At 35.3% G+C, this 23,678-nt stretch overlaps 1 protein-coding gene across 4 annotated transcripts in view; it reads right to left on the bottom strand.

The window, feature by feature from the left end:
- PHKB (phosphorylase kinase regulatory subunit beta) overlaps positions 1-23,678 on the bottom strand; it is a gene marked incomplete at both ends in the record, with an annotated part of 65,291 nt that overhangs the window by 3,980 nt on the left and 37,633 nt on the right. For 3 of the 4 annotated variants that reach the window (XM_079541262.1, XM_079541264.1, XM_079541265.1), the window contains 13 exons: positions 443-577; positions 3,584-3,786; positions 5,457-5,547; positions 7,254-7,311; positions 9,709-9,790; positions 10,543-10,705; positions 10,795-10,856; positions 13,581-13,671; positions 13,751-13,833; positions 14,636-14,740; positions 15,190-15,273; positions 18,324-18,417; positions 18,582-18,637. In XM_079541262.1, the coding sequence (XP_079397388.1) occupies positions 443-577; positions 3,584-3,786; positions 5,457-5,547; positions 7,254-7,311; positions 9,709-9,790; positions 10,543-10,705; positions 10,795-10,856; positions 13,581-13,671; positions 13,751-13,833; positions 14,636-14,740; positions 15,190-15,273; positions 18,324-18,417; positions 18,582-18,637 (1,307 nt within the window). Of the gene's footprint in view, positions 1-442; positions 578-3,583; positions 3,787-5,456; positions 5,548-6,370; positions 6,462-7,253; positions 7,312-9,708; positions 9,791-10,542; positions 10,706-10,794; positions 10,857-13,580; positions 13,672-13,750; positions 13,834-14,635; positions 14,741-15,189; positions 15,274-18,323; positions 18,418-18,581; positions 18,638-23,678 lie in introns of all 4 variants that reach the window. The other variant, XM_079541263.1, reaches the window with a different exon arrangement.

Below are 23,678 nucleotides of genomic sequence, written 5' to 3'. Positions count from 1 at the left end.
AACCTCTTAAACATTGTAGAAAAAAAAACATAATGCAAGAAGCTAGAAGAAAGGGCACTGAACAGCATACATGCTATTCTTACAAGTTACTTAAGTAGGTGGTATTGAGTAATTTTGGCACCTGTCCCTTAATGAGGGCATCAAGGAATATAATGCTTCACAGTACTACCACAGTGTATACATAATTACTAGTAGGTAAGGCTTCCAAAAGGATAGAGGTGAAAAAGGAAGCTGAAATGTGAAAGGAGCAATTGTAGAACTTGGTTACAGCTGAGAAAATGAAAAGGTGCTTTGCTATCTTTGCTATCTCTCTATATAAATCACTACTAAATGTCCATACTTTAGTATGCCTCTTAAATGGGCAGGTATTTCAGAAACGCAAATTACTTGAGCAGTTTAGTATGAATGAGAACAGGTGCCACAAATCCACGCATCTCATTACCTCCCCTGCTGCTGTGGCTGAAGAATATCCAACAAAAGCTGCTTCACTTCACTAGGGGACATCTGGTACAAGTCCTTGGCTGGCATATCCCCTGCACGGAATTTCAGTTCATACTTCATGGCATGGATAATCCATCTGAAGTGAAGGGAGGAAAGCATTCCTTAATTAAATGTGATGTTTCAAAGGAGGAAAATTTAGTCTGGTAGAATACCTCAAGAAAATCCCAAGTGATCCTGCTATTATTATTTCACAAGGACATTAAAATAGCATCAAACACACACTGCTGTTTGTACAGCAAATGAATGTGGAATTGTTCATTTGTTTGCAGTACGATATAAACTGAAAGCAAAAATGAATAATTTTTACAAATGGGTTGTGAGGCATACTTCTGAAACGATTTCACCACATGCATAAAGACAAAAATTTACTTAACTTTTGATGTTGAAATGCCTACTGAGAAGCGTGCTCCTGACAGTATGTGTGTTTTGCTGGTGCTTTTAAGAAAAAGCTCAATAATTTTACATTTAGAAAGATTTCAAGGCTTCTTAATAGCTTTAGCCTTTGAAATTTCCTTTTCCTGTCCATCACACTTCATTCTTTTGCTATTCCCTTTTAAAAAAAAGATTTGATTAAATAAAAACATGAAAATTGTGAAGATTTTTCAGCCCTAGGGACTAGGAAGGTAGGAGTTGGCAAATTATTAAAGGGAAAAAGATGATTTTAATTCTACAAATAAAAATAATGCTGCAGATTCTAATACAATATAAAAGACAAAATAATATTTATGAAACACTGAATGTGGACCTCATTCACTTACCCTTCACACTGTTTCAGTTCAAGTAGCTATTACAATCAAAAGAGAAGAGAAACATAACTAGTTTTTCTTCAAGTAGTCCATCATCTAACACCTCATCAAGTCTAGGATATGTCAAAGAGCTGTTTACTCTCCATCAGAGAAAATGTGAAATATTCCTAAAAGGTTTACCTTGTCACAGTATAGCCACATTTGGCAGGCATTTTATTACTTTGCCTAGAAAGGAAATAACTGTTTCTCTAAGTCAGGTCATGGTCTTTTGGACTGAAGGATTCTTACTAGTTTCACTGGCTTCTGAGATGTCAGGCCAACTAATGCAATCTTGCTTTACATCTGTAGTTTCTAAGACTATTCAGTGAAGATACAAGGTACAGCATAATATGAGGCTTCATGGGCATGCTAGATTATCCAGAACATACGTTTTATTTACTTTACTGTGTGAATAAGCATCTTGCTCTTGTTACTAAGATTAAAAGCAAAACCGCTTTGAATTGATTCATTTTTTACTGTCAGTTCAACTGACAAAAATATCTTTGTGCAAGTTGTTCACTGCACTTTTCTGTTTGCAGTGGCCTATGTGACACAGCAGTGTGAAAAGTGGGCCTCTTACTGAACTCTTCACAAATAAGGGTGGGTAGAAGTCAGTTGATTAGAAGGTTTTACAGTAATAGGACTGTCAGGAACTTGATATATTTCAACATGAAACACTGAAAACAAATCAATAACAAGACTCTAAATCAAATCATTATCAAACTGGAATGTTCCTTCTGTGAGAAGGTTAAATTTTGCTCACTGAAGTGGGTGATAACACTGGAATAAAAAAAAATTGAATCTCCAGAATTAACCTCGGAAGGAAAAAAAAACTGTAAAAAGGATAAGCTGCAGCTGATGAGAAAGGGGAAGAAGATTAACGTGGATTTGTAAAGGCTACAGAAGAGTATTTAAGTGCAAAAGAACAGATATACTTAAATGTAAAAAAAGTGGTTCAGTTTTCAGTTTCATAATGACCCAAAAGTAATACTAAATTAGAATCAGGAATCTTATATACTAGAAAATAAGATGCGAGTATACAACTTCAGTGCTGAAATGCTAGGTTTTCCCTATCAAAAGTATGGTAAATTCTAATCTTAAAACATTCTCAATAATTCTGTAAATCTCAGTCACTAGGACCTGCTGTCTTCAAAGAAGTGCTTATTCAAATGCATGTCTGTTCCTAACTGTGAACAAAACAGTTACTGTAGATAGCAGTGCAAATACAGATATCACAGAATATGATAACATTCAACCTTAAGCTATTTGTAGGCCACACTATCAAAGAATTAAATAGGAAAATCCAGGCTGTAAATGATCTTTCCCACTTCAACCAGGTTTGGAGTTCCTAAGCTCTGTATAGTTAACCTTGGTAAGCAGTCAATAAGTATTTTGCCTATCCGTAGTAAGGATAGCATCACATTAGAGGCTCAATCGTTACACATTAAGTGTTTTTGTGTAGAGAACTGCTCTTGAACAATGTCTTCTTTCTGCCAGACATCAGATACACCATCTAGGTGCCTCAGAATGTCCTAGGAAATTCTTTACTGGTATGTGCATTTGAACAACAGAAAACTTTTGTCCTTAAGTTCCTATTACAGTCAGTGCTAGAGAAGAACAAGCTTTCTTTTTAGGTAGACTGTAGTCCCGCAACAAATATTTTAAGTACCTTGAAACCAAGGTACCAGGGGATTTGTTTCTCGTGGTTACTGGACTCTTAAGATTGATTTAGTCAAAACTGTATTACAAGCTCACTATATTACGTGCTCAGCACTTATTGGAAACACACGTAGGTACTTGCGTGAGTGAGCCAGAAGCTGTGAGAGAAAGGCTTCACTGCCTCAAGGCTGTTAGGTAAGTCAGGAAGAATGTTCTGGCTTTTGGATGCTAGCAGGACTCAGTGGCCCAGTGAGAGTACAATTCCTGGAGCCCCTTCGCCAACCAGAAATCTCACTACAGTATTTATGGTTTTGAAGCCCTAACCTGATCATTATCAAGCATTTAAAAATACCACAGTTTACTGTATTAGCTTATAGGAAAGCTTCAAATGAGGTATTACAAAGACTGCCACTCCTCCACTTTACACTGTTCACTAGCAAATTTGAGAGCAGTTTTTTGTGAATTCAGTTCTGGCACACTAATTCAAAGCAGGCTTCTTAGAAATGTAAAGCTGAAGCATACAAATTTTGCTGCATCATCTCATATAAATCTTTTTTTTCAGTGTAGCAACAATCTGTGTCGAAGCACATATGTTTACTTGCCATGTTAGCAGTAAGTGCAGTAGATACTGTACTGACCCAATCCGTATCTTCAGCATGCCACTGAAAAGCTCTGGTGAATTTGAGATGATCCAGCCGATATGTATGACAAGTTCCTGCTGAACTACAGCTTCTCTTTCATCTTGTAACTGACATTTTTCATAGATGATGTTCTTAATGACTGCTGGGGATAAGGGATTAGAAATAACTTCTTCCTCATGGCCAAAAGCTCCAAGTGTCACCTACGGTATATTGAAAACAGTTCAGACGAACGGTTATTCTGAAAGGAATAAAAGCACCACAGAAGCAATTTAGAAACTAAACTTCATGAATTCTGCTTTTTACAGTACAAAAATAATTCAATGTCAATACCTGACAATTGCTAATACTGTTAGTTGGATAATATTAAATGACAAAATTTAATAAAGACCAAGGAAAATATGGAGAATGTCTGTCCAAATTAAAACTTAAGTGCAAGTCTGCTGCTATGGCTTCAGAATCAGGCATATAATCAAGACTGTACAGCAGGCTTAGATATTCTTTCATTTCTGATATCCCAGCTCCACAGCTGTCACATAAAACTAGGAACTTAATTCTGAACTTTGTTTTGTTATTTCTGTGAGCATTCTAAAAGCTACAGCCTTCATAATAAGAAACTATTATGTTGCTGTACTGGATTGTTTAACTGCACACACCCTCCAAAAAATCTTTCTATTTATTGTCAGTGAAACACACAGTATCACTATTTTTTCTCATACAATAAGGATCATCATTAAAAAGGACTTAATTAAGACAAGTTTGGTTAAAAACTTGAAAATAAACAGCTGTAAATCATGCTCCATGCAACAAACAAAAACAAACAAACAAACAAACAAAAAACATGACATTCCTCTACAGCTACAGAGCACTAGAAGCACATAACACAGAATGGCCATCAACATGGAATACAATAAGGACAAATCTGTTACCATAGCATTCCACTTAGGTAAATGAATGCATATTTTATGATAAAAATAAATAATATTCAACTACTGCTATTTGGAGATTGCTCTTATAAACTAAGTTAAAATTCCTGTACTAGCAAATAAAAAGTCCTCCTCAGGGAGGGAAGAAACACTGATGATTAAAATCTATTTGGAGCAGAAACCTGAAATCCTGAAAGACTGTTTCTCAGCTGTCACTCCTTGTGACAAATTAATTGACTCAAGCGCAATGACAAAGAGAGTGATGCTGTAGGCCACAACATTCTTTACTTTAAAAAATCATTTTTACTGATTGATTCCATCTTCTTTTGTGAAATAAAAGAGCATATATAAGCAAACAAAGGAGTGTATGGGAACTACTGAGTCACGGCCTGAACCTCTGATTGATCACCTGAGGCGAGCCATGAGTCAGCCAGAGGAGCACAGGTGGAGGCAACTCACCTGTGCTGCCGGAAGGGCTGGAGCCAGGCTCCCCCCCTTCTAGACCTATTGAAGAGCTGGCTACCAGAGGGGAAGGATCTCTTCTGGAGATCGCCTCTATTGGTATTTTGTGGTGAGCCCAGCCGAAGGGTAAGCCTCCCATTTTATTCTCTTTTGTTATCACTGTCCACTTTGCCTAATTCTCTTGATTACATTGTAACATCTTGATATCCATTGATTATACAGGAGCTATGCAAATCACACCTTATCCAGACATCAAACTGCCTTTTCAAGATCATTCTATCACTACATGAAAAGAAATTTATTAGCCCACAGTAGATGCAAGAATTAAATATATCTTCACTGATTTTTTTTTTTTCTACAGATAGTGTATTTTAAAACTATTGGTTACTTTTAAAAGAAGCATTAGCAAACTTCAAAATGAAAGCAGCCATTTCTCTATTTTCTGTTATCACCCCTTAATACATTTCTGAAAAGTAAAGGCTTACCTGTTTACCCTGAACTAAAACATTAGTAATAGATGGTGCAAGGCTGTCCACTAGTTTACCTAAAAGACTTGCTGCGAAGCGCACAACAGACCTGAGGGCAGAAAACAGAGCAATCCCACTACATATCAAAAGCTAGTTTAATGAATTCATGTATAGTTTTGAAGTCTGGCACAGCATTCAGAGATCTCAAAATCAACTGAATACATACATTATTTACAATGTGGAATTCAGATCAGATTTTTATATTTATCTTATCTGGATTTTCATCTTTTAATCGAGATACAGGTTAATGGATCAAAAATGAATTAGTTAGAACTCATTAACCTACCTACAAACACCACAGAAAGCTTGTTCTTTTCTCTGCATCATCTTCAGAACAGACAACAGATGCTTACATGTGACACGTTACTCATTTTGCAAGATAACCTCGGTAACTTTTAAGGCCACTTAACAATAATTTTGCAGGAGAAAGAACACATAACATCAAGGCTTGGTTTTGTTTTCCACAGTCAGTCAGGTAATATCTCACATGGACAGAAGACTTGTGTAAACCGCTTGGTTTAAAAACTGGCTTGTTTAGAGACGTTTCTTTCATATATCCAGTTTAAAGATATTTCTATTTCCAATTATAATTTCCTGACAAAATACAAATTTAGAAGACACATATTTAAGGTTTTCTAGTGCAGGCTTTGAGGTTGCTAAGACTCATTCACTCCGTTGATGAATAAGTCTTAACGTTCCACAGCGTTAGTATTAAATTCAAACAGTTGATGTTGATTCCTGCAAGAACTGCTATGCACGTATCAAGAGACCACGAGCAAAGCATTTCTGAAATGCATTAGCTGACAATATCGAAACGCACATAAGCCAAAAAAATCTCACGGAGTTCTGTTTCAGACTTCTGGGCACTTTACCTGTTTCCCATGTACCAGTAAAGTAGTAATATGTGGGGTTATAGAAGAAGAAAATTTCTGTGCAAATGCAGCACTGTAGCGCAACACCAACCTATACGTATGTCAAATGGCAACCATGGGAGAGAAACAAAAAACAGTTTACGTATTTTGTTTCTAGAAATACTTCTGGTTTTTATTCTTAAAAAAAATATGACCAAGGTATTTTGATTCTATCTTATTATTGGCGAAGGCCCATTTAACTGCAGGAACAAACTAAAACGAAAAGCAGTTTTTAAATTTAAAGACTCATCCCGTTTGGAGTAGTCACAGAGAGGGAGAACGTAATTCAGGACAGGCTCAGCTCATGTCTTCAATTTCTCAAGCTTCCAGGCAAAGTAATTAATAAACAACATGTGAACCACCAGTCCAGTTGCTGAGACCTTCTGAAGTTATGACATAGTCAAGCTCAAAGTAAATTGTTTCAAACTGCACGTGCAAACTGCACGTGTACAAATATAAACTGAATTATATTTGATCACTAGCCTTGCGACAGAAAGCTATTGGTATTATTTTGCCACACTCTGTAAGAAATAAGAATATTAATATTCTTATTTTTTCTCATTATTTGAATTTAACTACAAATGTATGTCTGCATTGGTTCTCATAAAAAAAAGTAGCTTAGTATTGTTTACTTTAAAAGATAATGGTAAGAAAGTACTTTTTTTTTTTTTTAAAGTGTTATAGACAAGATCTTCAGTCGCAGTGAAGCAGTACAATTTTGTCAGAAAAGTTGTCCTTTTTTACTCTCCTCTAAGTGCATAAAGAACCACTTTTAGTCATAGTAAGCATATTAGGAAAAAAAAAAAGCGTAAACCAGAAGGAATATGGTTATCTATATACAAACCAGAGCTTCTTGCTGCCAGCTCGTCTATAGATTCTTTCAATATGTTCAGCAACAGTACCTGTGTTATAAACACATTTATTCAAGTTACAAAACAACAAAATAACAGCAAAAACAAAAGAGACATGTAAAAGATGCATTTTCTCATTTAATATAAGGTAATATTGCTGAGATCCACTAATTCTGAATTAGCTCTAGTAAAGCATTTACCTATTGTGATTAACATCTAAAACTTAGAGTTTAATCTTCTGTTATTCAGTTGTTCTACAAGAGGCAAAAGCCAACTTCAGTTTGATTTCCTGCCCCTGCTCTAGAGAGACTTAGCAGCACCTACTGTTCAGATACCTTAAGAGATCAAGGTGATGATAAAGTACCTCCTCATCAAACTGCAGATTTTACTTTGGATGTGGGATAGAATAGACACTCTTGATGCTCTCTTGCTTCTCAGTTGAGATAAAAGCAACAGGCAAGTCTTGTGCTTGACAGCATGGTTCATTCAAGCGATGTTATGTTTGGATACAGGTTGCCATTGCTGATATTCAAGACAGGAGTTCTTTTCAACTTTGTACACAAACAAGACATCACCTGATTCATAATCTTGGATGTGAGGTTTTCAATTGATATGAAGCCAGGAGATTATGAAAGAGATTTTTTTGCACTGTTTTATGGTTCCATCCTGAATAACTACTGAAAGGTACAAAAGCCCTACAAAAGCGATACCAAAGCTACACTGTGAGCTAGCATTGGTTATCTAAGTGCATCACAGTGCTCAGCTAGTGAAGCAAACTATCACCTTTGCAAAGTACACAGGATATCTGACACACAGACACAACATTGAATTATTGCATACTACTCTCCCTCTCCAAGTTGATTTTCTGTATGCCACAAATCATTTAAATAAGCACTATGCATTAATGTTGTAGAAACGTGACCTAAAAAATATAAAGTAAGACATAAAATCAAAGCAGACAGCCCAGAATATGGAGAAGACGTGAAGTATAGGTGGATGTTACATTCATAAGAACAACAGATACCATTCTTTTGCCAGCCCACAGTTGATCACAGCGCATTGACTTGGTATACTGACATCTCAGCTGTGTAGGAATCAAGTGTTAAACATACCATTATTTATGCTTCATTTAGCTTCTAGATTCTAAGTTTTCAGATGGAATGCCAGCGATTCTCATGCAAGACACTTAGTGGTGAACAGTATGTTCATCTATAGCAATACTACAGGAATTTGATTCTCAAAATCATAGCTCATGTCTATCAGCAGGAATATCTAAGATCCTTCAGCTTTTATTTTCAGATTTATTCATTATCAACTGTGATTATTTAATGTCAGTAATAGTTTCTTCTATTCTCCTGCTGTACAAGGACAGGAACTTTTAGCCAGTGACTCAGCCTGTTTAATGCAAGGTACGTATTAAAAAGTTTTATCACCATCTACAGCTTCATACTGGATGGTACAAAATGTCTAACCAAATTGGTCCTAAACAGTCCTAGGCCAGTGATCAAATGTGGTTATGCTGCTTGCTTACAGAGCGTAGGAAGTTTACCTCAAGTTGTTCTCAGAGCAAGGAAGAAAGGACAAAACATACTAAGGACTGAAGAATATGGAGATTTTCCAAGTCCAAAAATACACGCAGTGGTGACGAAAGCCTTCTCTAGAGGCTGCATGTGCTCCAGTTCTGACCATGACTTTAAACTAACACTGTATTTCAGTAATGCACTGTGAAGTGTCCAATGGATTTTATTCCATCTTACATTGTTTTCCATGACATTCTTAATCGAGTAGAGCTGATATGAATTATGAAGAGGGGATCTACAACATGGAGTGGTAAGTTATACTGATTCTGGAGTACCCAAAAGAATATTATTTATTCATAGTGTTCCTCTTTTTCTGAGAAGTGCTCATATATACCAAAGTAGCTAATAAAAAGTCTGGGGGAAGAAGGGGAGCGGGAAAACAAACAAACAAATAAAAACTGTGCAGCCAAAAGCCACAGGTCCAAGTATCTTATTCTGAATTAATTTACACAAACGTAAAGCTTGTGAGCTAATACAAAGCCATAAGATAAAATTTAAGTAGAATGAATCTTTCAGATATACTGAATTAGCACCTCGGGACCTAAAACTAAAATGAAAACAAATATGCAAATTTGTCTTTAGTTTCAGTTTTATATCCAAGGTCAAATCCTCCATTTCTATATATACATATTTGTTTGGATTTAGAAACAGATAGAGCAACTGCAATCTACAAGAGTTCATATATTCAGCAGCTCATTCCTCACCACACTACGATTTTGCATGTCACATTTAATGCTGAAATTGCTTTAGTTGCAAGGAAGATGGCTATACAACTGCATGTATTCATGGCCCTTATTCATGTTCATTACAACTAAACATACAGCTGCTTCCAGAAATATTCAGAATACTCACATGAAAAAGCTCTTACCTTCCTTGGTGATGAAATTCGGTCCTTCTCTTTTAAGCAATATGCTCAAAAGCAGCGCTTGACTTGCTAGACAATTGCAGTCCTTAAAAAACAGCAACCACATAAGCACAAGTAGCCTTCACTTTTTCAGCAAAGCAAAATCAGAAGAACAATTAAAAAAAAATTAAGCGAAAAGGCCTTGTTGTTATTGAAGATGTGTATATACATTACTAAAATTTTATTTTTAAAAGAACCTCACCACAAATGTTTAATATCATTTTCACTGCTGCTTGCAGAGACTTCTCCTTGGTTCAAATTTAGATGAAATAAGTTGGCTTCAGAAGTGTTACCCAATTTTCTACTCATGGATCCTACCATTTACAGCTGAAATACTTATGATGTCTTAGGGAACCGTGAGGAATATTTTGTGTATTCCTGTTGAACGCCGGATCTAGAAATGATCAACACCAGTTTCCTTCTAGATATGGGAAAAATACTAGACAGGAACTTTCCCTTGATAACATTAGGAAATGACCAGTTTATCATAGTGAGTATCAACTGAAGTGTTTTGAGCATTAGTCTGGAAATAAAATATTTATTCATAAGATGCTTGACTAATTGAAGATTTGGATAGCTAGGAAAAATGAAAGCCAACAGTTAGAGCACAACAAGCCAGAAAGTTCTGATGAGTATGAAGAGGCACGTCACACATTTTATGTTACTAGCCATATTATTAGCACTAAACCATAGCACTAATCGTGTTGATCTATATGGGTCACTTAAAAATAGCACCAGTAGATAATATCTCATTTCATGACTGTGAAGTTGCACTGTGTTTTTACCAAGACTTCTTACATCAAGTTTCTGCAGAATCTCATACGTTGACTTGTTTTTCCAGTCATTAATATTTATGTCTGGTTGCTGCTCAAGTTCAGAAGCTTTTGGAGTACTGGACTGTCTCTTGACTTTTGAATGTTTTGGAAGATCCAGCTCCTCCAAACTCTTAAATACAGGAGCCCTACAAAACAAGAATTTCATTTCTTCATATTTCAGAAAACATTTTAATTATCAAAATACTTCTTCATTAGTATTTGCAAATAGCCTTACTCTTCTGCTTCAGTAATTCTTAGGAAGTCAAGTTGCTCCACAACTGCTCCAGATACTAATGTCTGAAATTAAAAAATGATAGTTAAAATTTAAAAAGATGCAGAAATGTACATGAATATATAGTGGTTTGCCGCATTCTCAATATGTTGCTGCTGGAAAATATGTTGCTATTGGAAAATAGTACATCTACAATTCCAAATATCCTGACACTTCCACAACATTTCTCTTTTTTCTTAAAATCACACAACTGCAGAAGTCTCTTAGGGCTGCTCTCTTTTTTGCTGGGGTTCTTCTGTTCCTTTGCCTGCAATGTAGAATTTAACCAGTGCCCACTCCACCATCCCCAAATACTACCTGATGAAATATCTGACATCAAGGTCTCACACTCAAAGTTCAGCTATTGCAAACCTGAAAATGAGTGTTTAATTTATCTGATATAGCCCTTACAGTTATAATTCACTCCAAATTCATATAAATTTCACATCTATCTAGTTCCACAGGAAGCATTATACTACAGCATCTTTTATTTTGATTATTCTCTTTAAACAAAATTGAGCGTGCTGCGAACATTTAAATTTCCTTTTTAATTGTACACAAGTCTGCAGTAAGATACCAATCTGCAAAGCTGCAAGACAATTGAAAATAAAATAAAAACTTGTCTTCCATTGTTAACATTATCATTCTTTCCCTGCTTGAACACATCATGATGATGGAAACAGACAGTAAAGGTGAAAAGTGACAAAAGCCAGAAAACTGATAAGGGTACACATTTTTCACTGAAATCACATTTTGTGTATTTTACAAGAAAAAAGACCATTCATCCAATTTAAGACACATTCTATGTAAATGCACTGAGACATTATCTAAATGAAGCAGGTAAGTACAATCCACAAAGACTTTTTGTATCATTTGTTGGAATAGTTTAAAAAAAAACAACAACAAAACAAAACACTATGAGTCAGACAAATCCCAACTCCTACTTCATAATGAACAAAGAGTGTTTCCAAAATGTGACAGCTGTACATTTGTACTGACAGAGTACTGTAGGGCTTTTTATTTTTAAATACGTTTCATTCAGAACTCTTATACCAAATATATGACTGTAAGAAAGTTAAATTATAGCACTGTTACATTAATGATTCTCTCAGTAGCAAATCCCTTGGAAGTGATTTCTGCATAATTCTACTCACTGTTCCATCTACAAAAGTTACAAGCCCTTCACTTCTGGAATATTAGCTGCCATTAACCAAATCTGGCTTCATTTTGCCCTCAAATGTGACTGTTCTGTAATTTTGGGTTACAGTACAGTTATACACAAATGCATGAGAACTGAAGCAGTGACAATGACAAATGAAAATCATGAGGGTAGAAAATGCCTGTGGTGGGCCTGTTGTCAATAGAATAATCCAAATAACTACAGGACAACAGCTTAAGTTAGGCTAACAGCAATCCTTTCTCCTCTCTCTCCTATGCAATTCCTTCTGCTAGCTCTGGCACATGCCTGACACATAGACTACATATGGCTACCTCTGAGCACCTGCAGCAAGGCATTAGAGCTCTTAACTGCACCCTAGTTATTTTTCATGGTAAATCTTTAGGTAAAAAATTTAAGGGAAGTCACAGTACAAAGTTAACATCATATCTTACACAGTCTTGTTTTTTTTTCCAGTTACATTAAAGCAAAAAATTTCATCCTAGTTTTTCCATTATTATTCTTCATGGATAAAAAAAAAAAATAAGCAGAAGCCAATAACTGCCATCATCATCTTAAATATTTTAAAACTACTAGTTATCTAAATTGATTAAGTATGCAAGGGGAAATGATGACTGTAGCAGTGAAGTGCTCAATATAAGGACACATTATGTAGGTTGAGAAATTTCTTGTCTGGTAATACGTCAGTTTAATCAAATGCAAAGCAGGACGGTCACTGCAGTTACAGTTAAGAATACAAAAACAAGAAAAATGCACATGGACAATCATGGTATTTGCTATTGGATAAGTAAATGCTAACAGGAAACTACATGACCTACAAGTAACCAGTTAGAAACACATAAATATTTGAAAGATAGCAAAGGTACTTTATGCCATTAGAGCTCTGAATATTTAATTTACAAATGACTCAGCTGTTCCTCAGATTCATGGCTTTCCAAGGTACAAGAAATCTTATCTCTGTCTTTGGTCTTGTCATCCTTCTTACGAAAAGAGGTATTATTTACTGGCTACAAGCATATATAAATACCTAAAATAGAACCTGACTCAGTAATGTTCACATTTTAATGAAGTAATGTTCCTCTTTAAGATTAATGCAAACAGAAAAGATGTTTAAAAAATAGACCTTTATTCTTCTAAAAATTTTAATATATGTGAAACACATTCTTCCTGTTGACTATCTAATCAAAAACCTGTATTTTTGACATGATGGCTTTTCCAGGTATTTTCAGAAGATTTCTGAACATAAAAACTTCTCCTCCCTTCTGAGAATCCGCTGCAAAGATTATTGCTTTTTGAAGTCTCATCAGAACAAGCTAAAGTAAGCCCATGTTTCTTCTGAGATAAAAGAAAAACTGTACCAGATGTCCTCGCTCTTGACTTCTTAATTTTCATCATAGAATCCTTTGAGTTGGAAGGGATCTTTAAAGGTCATCTAGTATGTGATTTTATGACACCGAGTATGTAATTTTGTGATACCAAGTAAAATATTTGTAAGTCACACGGAAAACAGAAGTAATAATGCATGTACCAGCACTAGGAGAAAAGAGCACACCATTCAGGAAAAGCAGCATACCTGTACTCTGTCAACATGAACTTTCACTCCTCCAACAATTCCCTTTTTAAAGGCTGCTAGCATATCTAATATTGGAATGAATCTGCTCCCTCTGAAATTTAAACAGAACATCATTAATCTTGTAGCTAGGAAAGAATTACAGTGCAAATGATGCTTTTATCTTTCTCTACCTTATATTGTCTTCACGGATAAGCACAACGAACAGTGGACGACCATGCATTTTCCAATACTGCCTGATGAACTGCAGTGCATTCTAGGTAAGAAATACATGTTAGTCACCAAACAATACAGCGGCACAATGTACAGGAATACTAAAAATAAGCTAAATACTACAAGAGCTATCTTAAAGTAACAGCATTGAAAACCCCAAGAGATTGCAAAAACTTTAGCTAATAATGAAACCACTAATAGTTTCAGATTTCTCCAAAGACAATATGTTATTTCAAGTATTCAGATTCTCTGAAAATACTGCTAGCACATACAGACTGAATTGATGGGCCAACTGGTATGTACTGAACTACTTGTAATGACCTAGGAAGCATGCAGAGGAATCCACCTCTGTAGTCACACTCCTTATCACCAGCATCACTTTCTATGCACTAGGGACTTAACAGGTAAGCCGCACAATGCTGCCATCCTTAACATTATGGAAGGAAGTCAATTTTTAATAGTTGCACTAAGTCTGGTAATATTTCTCCCAGATGAGGCTTTCATATTTCCCTTAAGCAGAACAGTCTCATTCCTTCCTGCAGCCAAGAACATCTGTTTTCCCAAAGAAACTGAAGGTAGTTTGCTTGCTGTACTAAGCCTATCCCAATCACTTTCAGTTTGTTGGTTTTTTTGTTAGATACAGATACTCACTAGAATTCGTATTCGGCTGACAGAATATTCACCTTAATAATCTAAAAAACTGTATTATTTTTACATTAGAAAAATACACATTATAGAGCGTTCACCTTTCAGACTTGCATTTTATCAAACTTCACTTTTTATTCTCCTAGACTCTTATTTTTGTCAGTTTCTCAAAGGAAGAATTACAGATAGATCTGACTTACCTTAATGTCATCAATCAACATCATAACATCCTGAGACATGTAGAAATCACTTAGATCAAAAATAATCGAGTAGCAAACTACAGTCTTTCCCAGTATTCGATAAATCTATTGGGAGATAAAGCTTCAGTTAATCTTTTCTTTAAAACTGTTCAAACATTAAAATAGCTGAAATGAAAAAAAAAACTAGGTTAAAACTATCAAAGAAATAGTTAATATAGAACAGCTGAACTTAAAAAACCTATAAATTAAAAACAAAACCTATAAATCTAATTCCAAGCACATAGATTTTTGTAAACTGGCTCATGTCAACAATAGCTCTGTTTTGGCCAACTATTACTGGAAATGCATGTTTAGGAAACCTGACAGTTTAATAGCAAGACAGCGTGCATCTTCCTAACAGCAAAATATGTTACAAATATTTTAAAAAGTAAATATGAGCATAAAAGACAATAACACTTAAATTATATTTATAACATTTTAGAGATTAATGCAATGTTTATCTGAAAAACACATTAATAACGATATTATAAAAATATAAGTATTTCTTTCACAACCTTTGATGTTCCAAGGCATCCTACAGGCCTGTCTGGTCTTCCAGATAATCCTAGTTTGTCATTGATTCCTAACTGGAAGTAGGCCTGTGAGAAATAAACATGAAAACTTAAGGAAACCTCATTACAAGACTTACTTATGCTCATACAGGAAGTTGTGGGCATTCTACTGAGAACAAGATCCATAAAATATGGTCTCTTTTTTCTTTTTTTCAACAACTCAAACATGTGGGAGGGACTCCTCTTGAAAGCACCATAGTCCTCCCTAGCTATACTTTTTCAAAATTCAGCAACAACTTAATCATATTGTTTTTCTTATCTATAAAATCTGTAGTATTTTTTAGTTCTTCGAATTTTTCTGTAATGCTTTTCTTACGTGGATGTAAAACAGTAATAAAGGAGCTATACAAAGATTTTAATTCTAATTTTAGTAAAGGCGTGCAAAGTTAATGCATCAACAACAAACACAAGAGCAAGTTACCCCATTTTCATTGCTTGATTCTGAGTCTTATGAAATTATATACACCTAATATTAACTCAAATAATATAATTTTCTAAGACTTGCATATTAAAAGAATAATCTTATTTTCTTACAATACAGCAAAATAAACCATAAAAATGCAATTACCTGTAGACAAAGCAATATTAATGTGTCAGTTAAACCCAACTGAAAGCTGTATTTTTTTTCTTAGATGCCTTTATATGTAAAACCCATTATTACCAAAACTTATTTCTCCTTATGATTTCATAAACCAAAATTCCAAACATTTTTCTAAGCTCAATCTTCTTTATAAGAAGATAATTTAAGAAAAAAAAAATATAAGTGAAGATTTGAATAAACATTACACTCAGCAGCTTTTCACTGCTGTCAGCTTGGGGCCTTCCTGATACTGCCTATGTTAGTACATAAACATGAAGTGGTATTAAAAAGAAACAATAAGCAAAACTTCCTACATTACACATTCATTCAGACTGGGTATGAATATAGTTATTCCTGTTATCCCAATTGAATGTCACTACTCAAATGGGAAAGGAATGGAAACATCAAACATAAAAAGCTTTAAATAACCCACCTACGGATAACAAAATCAAAAGAACGTTAAACCTTTTCTTGTGGTACAGAATGGAGACTAGAAGAATGGTAAGACACAATGCCATAAAGACACAGCCTTTTCTGGAAGCTCATGAGAACAAGGAATTGCATCAGGTTATCTAATATTTTCATGACACGCTTTCCGAAAGTAAATTCTGGCAAGGTAGATTTACCTTCCCACCATGAGAATGAAGAAAACGGCACATTGACAGAATTCTCATCAGCTTTTGAAAATGAAAACACAGCAGTTGTCATAAATAGGAATATAATTGATAGTAAGAAGACTAAAACATAATTTAAGTCTCATCTTTTTCTAAGGGAGACCAAAGAAATGAAGGATGACACAGAGCGAACATACACACATGTATGTATATATAAATGTGTGTGTGTACTTTTATGTAGTGAGTTTATATGTACTTATATGTAGCACATTTATGGGATATCTGTTGAACAAGAATTTCAGGACAAATCAGTCAGAAAAAATCAATTCTGAGAAATACTGTCAAGAAAAAAAGCAAGCAAAAATAGATTGAGAAATGAACAAGGCTGAATATAAACAAGGATATTTCTTTCCTCTGTGAATACTTTCAGATGGTAGCGGCAGTCGTTGTTTGGGATAATCATTTTTCTGAATAAGCTGGTAAAGTTTTGGTACATCAATCAGCAACATATTTCAGGCAAGCCTGGAGAAGTATTTTCTCTGTTTTTGGTTTTGCTCTTCCCTGAGTCCTACAAGCTTCCAATACCGATAATGGCATCAGTCACACAATCCTGACTTCAGAGGGAGAAACTTGTGTAGCTACAATTGTGAAACTAACCACTGACATCTTCAGGACTGGGATACTACACACAGGGATTACGCTTTCCCCAAACATTTGGAATTTATCAGGCTCGTTTGAGACTATTTTTGTCATGCAAAGTTCAGCAAGAACTTCATGTACCTGGTCCACAACCAAACTTCATGTGGTGAAGTATAAATACATCAAGAGCACATCTGTGATTCTCTGTGATTCTTGATCACCTTACTTGTCTGACAGCTTCCTGCAGCTTGTTAAGGGCTATTTATTACAGATGGGACCCTTTTCAAGGTTGTTTTGTTTTGTTTTTTCTCCCAAAAGGACCAGTTGTAACAGAGATCAAGTATTAAATATACCCAGTAATCATATGGATTTCCATAGGGGACTTTTGATGTGCTTATCTATAATTGCTAATCAAAGCACTTATCATTCACAGCAGCGTTTGTCTTCTTGCTTTGAACATACTTCTAGGACAAATAGCAGCGGATGGCTTGAGGCTCTCACACAGCACCGTATCTAAAATACTACAAAGGACTGAACAAAGAGAGGCCACAGTAATGCTAAGAGAAGGCTGGAATAGACCTGTAGGCCTGTAGATGCTACTCATTTTTTACTACTGGCTTCACATGGCAATGACATCTGCTGGAGTAAATGCATCTGACCTGGCATCATCAGCTCAGAATGGATAAGAACTGAATGGTCCAAGCCCGTGGAAGTGAAAGGACATGATACTCAAATATAGGACTACTTGCCTGTATAGAAAAAGAAAAAGCTGGAGCTTCTGAACATCTCCTTCACCCTGTTAATTTTCGTCCACAGATCTTTGAATGTGCTGAATTAAATAGGTATATTCAATGGAAGGGACTTGCAGGAGAAACAGTTACAGAAAATTGTATAACACCATTTTTAGAGGCACTGTCAAATTATATGATGGTTTATGCCTGCTGCCTTAAATCCATTTATTTCACCATTGCACGTTTGTTTCTGTTTGTCCATTGGGTTTTCTCTTAGTCCTCTGCACTATTAATATTTTATTCTTTTTTTTTTCCTAAATGGCTCAGGTGAACATCTGGGCTTCTCTGCAAGCTCTAACTGACCAGTGTTGGAATATATTGGAAATGAACTAGATGAACTTAAAAAGGCAGATAACAAGCCTAAGAAAATAAAATTCTAGCAGCTTGATATAAATTTGTTTTGTTTAAAAAGATAGATAGGTAGATCGATAATTTTCAGTGCAGACTCCTTACCTTGACAAGTTCCTTCTGAGCCCATATCTGAATTGGTTCCACCTGCTGGGGGGTCTGTGTTTGGATTCCATATGTGTTCAGAAAAACTTGTAGGCTACAAACAAAACAACAAATTTAATCAAGAATTAGTTTTTGCTTTAGCAGTTATCTTGGAGACATGAGCAGCAGTACAAAGTTCAGCATACTTCCCTGAATACCTTTAGCAAATTTAGCCTTCTGAACTTCTTTACTATCCACATTCTTAATACAAGTACCTACCGTTGACTTTCTGCTATCAGGGCCACATGAACTACCAGATCATTTTCCAGAGGTCCCTAGGATATAATGAAACACTGCTTATTAGCATTATTGCTAACAAGAAAAACATCTATTTAAACAGTTCATGCACATGACAGACATTCATCGTCTGGGTTGCTTTTCCCTACAGTGTAAATAAAATGAAAGAAAAAGTCTTATAAATCTCAACACGCATTTTGAAGAATTCATTATAAACAAGCTTCAGGTATCCATTTCTACTGTTTAATTAAAAAAATAAAATAAAAAACTGAGGTAGGAAAAATATTTTGCTTTATACAAAAAATTTAGACATTATACAATCAATATATTTTCAAGTGATATGACATGATATTTTGATAGACAGTTTTGTTAAGAGTGAAGTTTGGGTTTGGGTAACTGATAATATCCAATTCAGAGTAATGATTTGACTTCAACAACTGTACTTTGAAATACTTTGATCAAAAAGCTACTAAGAGTTATATTCATCTAATAATATATTTTATGTATACAATATAAAATATAAAAGATATTTAACATGAGATAATAGTATTTCCTTATGCTGTTAATAACAAAGATATTTCATTTTTGAAAACAGTACTGTTATTTTACATCAGTAAGTCATGCAAACCACCAACTCAATGTTCTGGGATCTTGAAACGGCAACTGACTTTTCAATGGCAACACATATAAGTAGCTAAAAAGTCGACATCTCTGAGATATTCCCTGTTCATGTCTTCTGTAGAGTCGGATGGCTGCAAAAATCTAAAAGAGCACACACTTTGATACCATAGATGTTGGGGTTTTTCTGCCTGCTTTTGTCTAGAAACTAGCAGAACATGAATGAAATAAATAAATACATCCTCCATTCATTGATTAAATAAAAATACAGCATTTTCTAGGCAGGTTGATGGATAGACTTCTAAAAACACTGGTGTTTCTGCCACAGTGTGATGGAAGATGTGCACAAAGAGACCAGATTCAGAAATCAGTAGTTCAAGTTCCTCGTTCCTCCTCAAAATCATGCAATCCATCTTTTAGACACACAGCAAGAAAACACAAACCAGTTCCCCACCATAATCAGTTTTATACCTTTTCTCAAACTAACGGCAACAACTCAGTGACAAAATGAGACATCTCCCTCCAAGACAGCCTGAGATCTAACTTGGGAGCTGTCTTCATGTTAAGGTTCAGCTTAGGTATTACTGCATCTCAAAGCCAAATTCAGTCACACTATTAATCAGCCGAACACAAATCTACATATTCCAAATCTCCTTTGAGGCACGCCCTGCTTTGATACCAGTGCTAATGCCTCTCAGACACAGATGTATTCCATGACATGGTTCATTTATAGCAGCCAGTAAGTGGTGGTTCTGCCATGGGCCATATCTAAGCAAACGCATCTGCTGCACACCTGGCACATCACCAAATCTGGTTATAAGCTGCTATTCTTAAATAAAAGCAAACATTTTTTACTGACAAAGCAAAGGTGGTTTGTAACAGAGTAAACACTCAAGACAGCAGTGAATTTCTTCTCAGAATTAGACTTACACACGTTTTTATTGTTTCCTCCTTGTTCTAATTCCATCATGCCAAAACCTGAGATTTATAGGAACGTATCTTGAAGTATAAGCCTAGATAGAAAGCCTCAGAGCTATGTTCAGACTTATGATGCCTGATTCTTTAAATCTCATTCAAATCTATTTATTTTGTGTTGGGTTTCATGGACTGATGAGCTCAAAATCATTTATCAGCATCTACTGAAGTTGTCTTTTCTAGAAGTTGTCTTTTCTAGAAGACATGCAGCTTCCATCATTTTTATTTGGGAAGACATGGCTGCATGGAATTGGTAGACTGAAAAATCTAACTGAAATTATTGTAAAACTACAAAAGTGCTGTAATGTTAAATGAAAAGTTACTTTCATTGTCATTTAACATGTACAGGCCTGAAGGATCACAAGCAATTTGTGGTCTGGATAAGCACAGATAAACTAACAGTCAAACTACTCATGAAAGCATCACCCTTTTCATTAACAATAACTATACATAGCATTCATTAAATATTAAAAAAAAAAAAAAAAAAAGAGTGGAAAAGCAGACTCCTAAGTATTCCACTAGATAAATCTCATTGCTGTTGAAAGTTCCATTTTTATGTGTTCTGTTTGACTTTTGTCTCCTAACCCCAGCTACACCGCAGTTCACACAACATCAATCACCCTCTCCCCAAGACACTGCCACAGACCCCCTCCACCCTGGGTTCACCCTTCTGCCTTGCATTTCCTTGTTGGGTAGTGCAGAGCAGGATCTGTTTCAGCTGCGTTCTGCACGCTGTGCAAATGATAAATAGACCCCGGTGTTTTCAGAAGACAAAAAAAAAATGACAGATTAGTTTTCCTCCTCTCCAAAAAATTCATAGTTGTAACAAGGTTAAAAACAAGGCAGGTTGAAGTGCTGTTCCTGGCACTAGAAGAGAAAGCAGCTCAGTATTGGTCTTCTGCTGCACTCTCACTGGACAGATGCTATCACTATATGCCTTTTGCACATATTCCCAGGAAATCTCACAAATCTGAACAAAATCAATCAGTTTTGAACACGCATGAAAGTGGCATAGTATTCAAATTCAAGAACGCTGGTTGAAATGGTACATACTGGGCTTTCTAAGCATATGGAGCAAGAAGAAGAATCTAGAAATAGAATGTAACAAATTTGTAATTAAGCCAAATAATCCACCTTGCTGCTAATGAACTACAACTGAAACAAAACACATCTGCTTCAGAAAGCCTCTAAATGCTGCCTAACAGTTTACGGTCAATGCTACTAACACCCCAGACCTTTCTTAATGAGATACAATATGGACATATGTGCGTCTTAAATTCCAAAGCAACATTTAACCATTTTAGAGCTGTTTTAACTATGGTAGGCAGCTGTACCAGTACACTGGAAGGCGAGAATGTGCTCATAAACAGCATTACAAAATGGATCATCCAACATGATACATCTCTTTAAGCCATCAAAAGTAGACAAGCTGCAATCCTAAACTGGATAATTTACATAGCTGGAAAATCCTAAAATGGCCCAGTCTACACACACTTCATCTTTTTATTTCCTTTTTACATGTTATCTAGTTCTCTGAAAACAGAAGAAATAAGCAGTCTATCATTTCCAGTAGCATAAGTGAAGCCTTCACAAATCATTAAGACTACCATGCAAAACATTACAAGATTATAGTCACTGCACAGAAGACAATAATTTCATTAATTAATTGCAAATCTACACATGTATTTCAAGTTAACCTACAAGATAAATTAGTTTTACTTGGACAATTTAGTATCATTATAACCTTTCATTGAATACAAAAAAGACAGCAATAAATCAGCTTTCACATGCTCCAGGAAAACATAACAAAACCAGAAAGTCCCTACCCCCAACTCATGACATTTCTTGTATGTTATTGTTACTTTTCAGACTCTCATATGCACTAAATTCTCCACAAGAGAACCCAACTGAAACTGTTATAAATGCTTCTGGATATGGATATGGAGATCCTAAAAATGTTTTTCTAATAACTGAATGCAGTTTTTAAGAGAAATCCCAGTGAAAGAGAGTACCCTTCATTGTCTTCTTTCAAGAAAGTAAACGAAGCATGGATAATTCCACTTTTTTTTTTTTTTTTTTTTTTTAATCTGTGAGAGATATTTAACATGAAACTAAGCATTACAAAGCAAATTACATGTGCAAATGAAAACCTGATTGCCACGACATTTAGAGTGTTCTGGAACAAAATCTAGAAGTAGCAAGAAGAATCTTCTTGCTGCACCACACTGTTATTTCCTTCAGATGGAACATACCAAGACCTCTCATTAAAATCAGATAACTAATTCTTGGGGGTATTACAGTAGGAGATAAAACATTTCCTTCTAACAATAGACTAGGCATTTCAGTACTAGTGATAACACATGAGACTGTCCTCTTTTCATCAGAAATTGAAAGCAGAGCAATGTGTTCACAGCTGTAATTATACTGATGGTTGAGGTATTAATTCTCCTTTCCAAACTACCTCTGTGGTCCTTCCAATAAACCCTATTTCTGTATGCCTGTTTTTCTATACGGCGCTAAAAGTTTATATGCAGCAAATCTTCCAGTATTGCCTCTTTAGCACAGTAAAACCCTTGTTGACACAAGGATTTAACAGAATTTTGCTTACAGATCCCCATGTCAGTAGTTTGTGTTTATTGTGCTTCACAGATAGGTTGTGCTATCTGATCAGCATCCAGATTTCCTCACTGCGTATTACTGATTCCATAAAGACAGCACACTAGCCTATTAAATACAGCATTGTTAGCTTAGTGTCTTCTGAAGCAAGTTCAGAAAAGCAAATGAAGAAGCAGATGGGGTTTGGCCCAAATTACTACCCAGCTGAAATGGACAGAAGCATTTCTTTAGCACGCTGATGATGAACTTTTCTGCTATGCATTCAATAAAGATAAGTATCATTGAAGTATACAAAGTTATACACTAAGCATAAAAGCCCTAGAAATGAAAACACGAACTCGTTTAAGGATAAAATGCTTCTAACATATTAACAGCTGGTAAAAAAAACTGGTTTCATTTATTGGATTTTTTATTGCATGTTTGTACTAAACAAATAGAAATAAAATACATTTCAGAGTAAATTCAAACTGAATTTCAATTTCAGAATAATCACTGCATACCCTCAGTATTATTACTTAGTTTCTTTCACTTTCTTGTTTAGAGCTAATAGCTACAGCACCGTCACATTAATGACCGCATATTCCTGTATAATAAGCCTGAGCGGTGATTGTAAAAACTGCAAAATCTTAGCAGTGGTTAAAATGCTGCTGTATTCAAAAGGCCACACTGAAACACAGGATACCAGAATGTGGCACCTAAGATTTCTTTTCTGACTAGAGTTAAGATGGATGGTGAACAGAGAAATTTGAAGGGGTGACACTAAGAAATCCAAATTAATTGGAATGAACAGAAAAAGCAGGTTCCATCTCACGTTCTTCCTGGCACATCTTACAACTCAAAGGAAACATACCTAACAGTAGCTACATAAAC

The sequence above is a fragment of the Tetrao urogallus genome (assembly GCF_951394365.1).
Source record: "Tetrao urogallus genome assembly, chromosome: 12".
Lineage (NCBI taxonomy): Eukaryota > Metazoa > Chordata > Aves > Galliformes > Phasianidae > Tetrao > Tetrao urogallus.
This window is presented reverse-complemented; position numbering and strand designations above follow the sequence as displayed.